General features: G+C 36.1%; 1 protein-coding gene across 1 annotated transcript; it reads left to right on the forward strand.

Moving 5' to 3' along the window:
- Window positions 1-621: 621 nt before the first annotated feature.
- On the forward strand, window positions 622-1,808 carry LOC105562277 (ABC transporter G family member 23-like). Its single transcript, XM_012012999.1, has 4 exons — window positions 622-890; window positions 1,081-1,258; window positions 1,335-1,428; window positions 1,743-1,808. The coding sequence occupies exons 1-4, from the start codon at window positions 731-733 to the stop codon at window positions 1,791-1,793; spliced, it is 483 nt and encodes a 160-aa protein (XP_011868389.1). The 5' UTR covers window positions 622-730; the 3' UTR covers window positions 1,794-1,808.
- The last annotated feature ends 519 nt before the right edge of the window (window positions 1,809-2,327 follow it).

The raw sequence follows: 2,327 nt of genomic DNA on the forward strand, positions 1-2,327 counted from the left end.
ATCTAACATGTCTTTTATGGATAACTGATACTACTTTCTTCATCTTTTGATAGAAGTTGCCTGAACTGTCTGCCATCACGCTCTTTTACGAGTACCTTCATCAATTGCTTAAATTGTCATCGTTTGTAAAATAGGAACTTCTTTGGGGAATGGTATATAGGGTGTCACATTTTAAATGATCCACGCATATATCTTTTTGGGGAAGACGGCTAACAAAAAATGACCTCAGCAAAAGTTGTTGGGTTTCGAGGGGGAAATAAGATGGTGTTATGAATTTAACCTTGAATACATGCTTGAAGATTACGTGAAGGTCATCTTCAATTTTTTAAATAAAATCCCTATGGTTTAATATACTAACTTATTCTACCAATTAATATGAACTTTTGTCTGAAACATTGTTTATTTGCTTAATACTTTTTGAGATATTCAAGAGAAAATTTATAACTTTTTCAATATTTAGCTTATGATATCTCAATAACTCTTTGTCGGAGGGAAAAGTAGTAGGACTTTTTTACTTGATTTAGTCTCCGAATTTTGCTGTCGCAATAGTATTCCAATTATTAAAAATTTTTGTGTAATGTAACATATATAAAATTTACATAGGCCCAAGCAGTATCTCGTAAACGAAATATTTTCATCAAACAGATACACGCTGTTGGGGGCCAGCGGATGTGGCAAGACAACCCTGTTGTCCTGTATCGTCGGATTACGTTATCTCGACAGTGGAGAGATGTGGGTCTTGGGGGGATCTCCGGGCAGTGTGGGCTGCGGAATTCCAGGGCCTCGGGTGGGTTATATGCCGCAGGATACATCTTTAGTCGAACTGTTTTCTACGAGCAATGCTCTTTATTACTTCGGCAGGATCAATGGGCTTGACGATAAGGAGATCGGTAAGATACCAAATAGGTACATGGGATAAGAAAATTTGTAGTTGTTGCGCGCAAAATATCATGTAAATTCTGACAAGTTTTACTTTTACTTTTAAGTAAGTCTTTCAAGCGGTTCTAATTTTGTCTTGCTCGAAAGATATTCTACTATGTCAATTTTAAACAACCCCAGTTTATCCATGTTATTTCCAAGAAACGAGACATAGGTTTTTCTCGGAATTGTTCCAACTGCCTCCAGCAAATCAGTTGGTGAAGAACATGAGTGGAGGTCAACGAAGAAAGGTTTCCTTTGTCGTCGCATTGATGCATAAGCCCGAACTTCTAATTCTCGATGAACCCACCGTAGGTTTGGACCCAATTTTGAGAGAAAAGCAAGTAGAATTGGCTCCTTTTTAGACGTGATAAGCACAAAATATTAAGAAAATGTTTGGACGTTCTTTTTTACAGCATTTGGGCTTATCTGATCAAACTAACACAGGAGGAAGGCACCACCGTATTGATGACGACGCATTATATCGAAGAGGTTAAAAAAGCTAATACAGTGAGTCGCCATTAGATTTGTCTTAATAATATTTACGACTGTATTTAAAAAATAGCGAAACTTCGTTTTAAAGAAAGCGCCAAAAATTTTGGAGAAATGTTTTTATGGCCTGGTTTACATCATGCACTTGATATGAAATAGAGTACTTGAACTGATCGGCCAATGCGTGAACCAGTTTACTAGTTGTTACTATTTGTTATTCATATTAAGTGCACAATGTAAACTGGGCTAATTTTAATGCTATACTTAGCATTATTACGTTAACTCTTCCCTGTAGTGAATTAAAATTCTTATTGTAAAACATATTACCTCAGCCAGGATTCGAAACTGGGACCTCCCTCAATCCGGCACGCAGGACAGGGTAGAAAAAGACGGTATATGAATTCACTTACAAGTAACACTACCCAACTGATACTCACCGATTTGAATGGAACTTAACATAGTTATTAAACATCGAAAAATATTAAATACGTGTTTTTTTGTTTCGGCTAAATACGCTTTTTAGGGGTAGAAAGCACCCCTCAACCCCTGGAGGTGGAAACGGTTATGGCTAATTATTTCTGAAACGATACATTTTCTGAAAAAAGTGTTTAGGACCAAGATTGTAGAATTCAAAATGATGCACTTGATGGCGACCTTGAAGTCGACCTTGAGGTCGATTTTCAAGGTCATTTGAAAATCATTTCATGTTTTTCAAAGGGAGTAATTTACTTTTTATCCCGGGAATCGATAGAGCGTAAAATTTTACATTCAGAACAATTTTAAATTGCAGAAGCTTGTTTTATTTACAAATCACCAACGTTCTGAATGTAAAATTTTACGCTCTATCGATTCTCGGGATGAAAAGTAAATTACTCCCTTTGAAAAACATGAAATGATTTTCAAATGACCTTGAAAAT

This window comes from Vollenhovia emeryi, unplaced genomic scaffold (genome assembly GCF_000949405.1).
Source record: "Vollenhovia emeryi isolate VEMERY1.0 unplaced genomic scaffold, V.emery_V1.0 DF944962.1, whole genome shotgun sequence".
Lineage (NCBI taxonomy): Eukaryota > Metazoa > Arthropoda > Insecta > Hymenoptera > Formicidae > Vollenhovia > Vollenhovia emeryi.

Coding starts and splice junctions, on each gene's coding strand:
- LOC105562277 (XM_012012999.1), top strand. CDS start 731: ATGTGGGTCTTGGGGGGATCTCCGGGCAGTGTGGGCTGCGGAATTCCA. Junction 891..1,080: donor GCTTGACGATAAGGAGATCG/GTAAGATACCAA, acceptor GTTATTTCCAAG/AAACGAGACATAGGTTTTTC. Junction 1,429..1,742: donor AGGTTAAAAAAGCTAATACA/GTGAGTCGCCAT, acceptor ATATTACCTCAG/CCAGGATTCGAAACTGGGAC.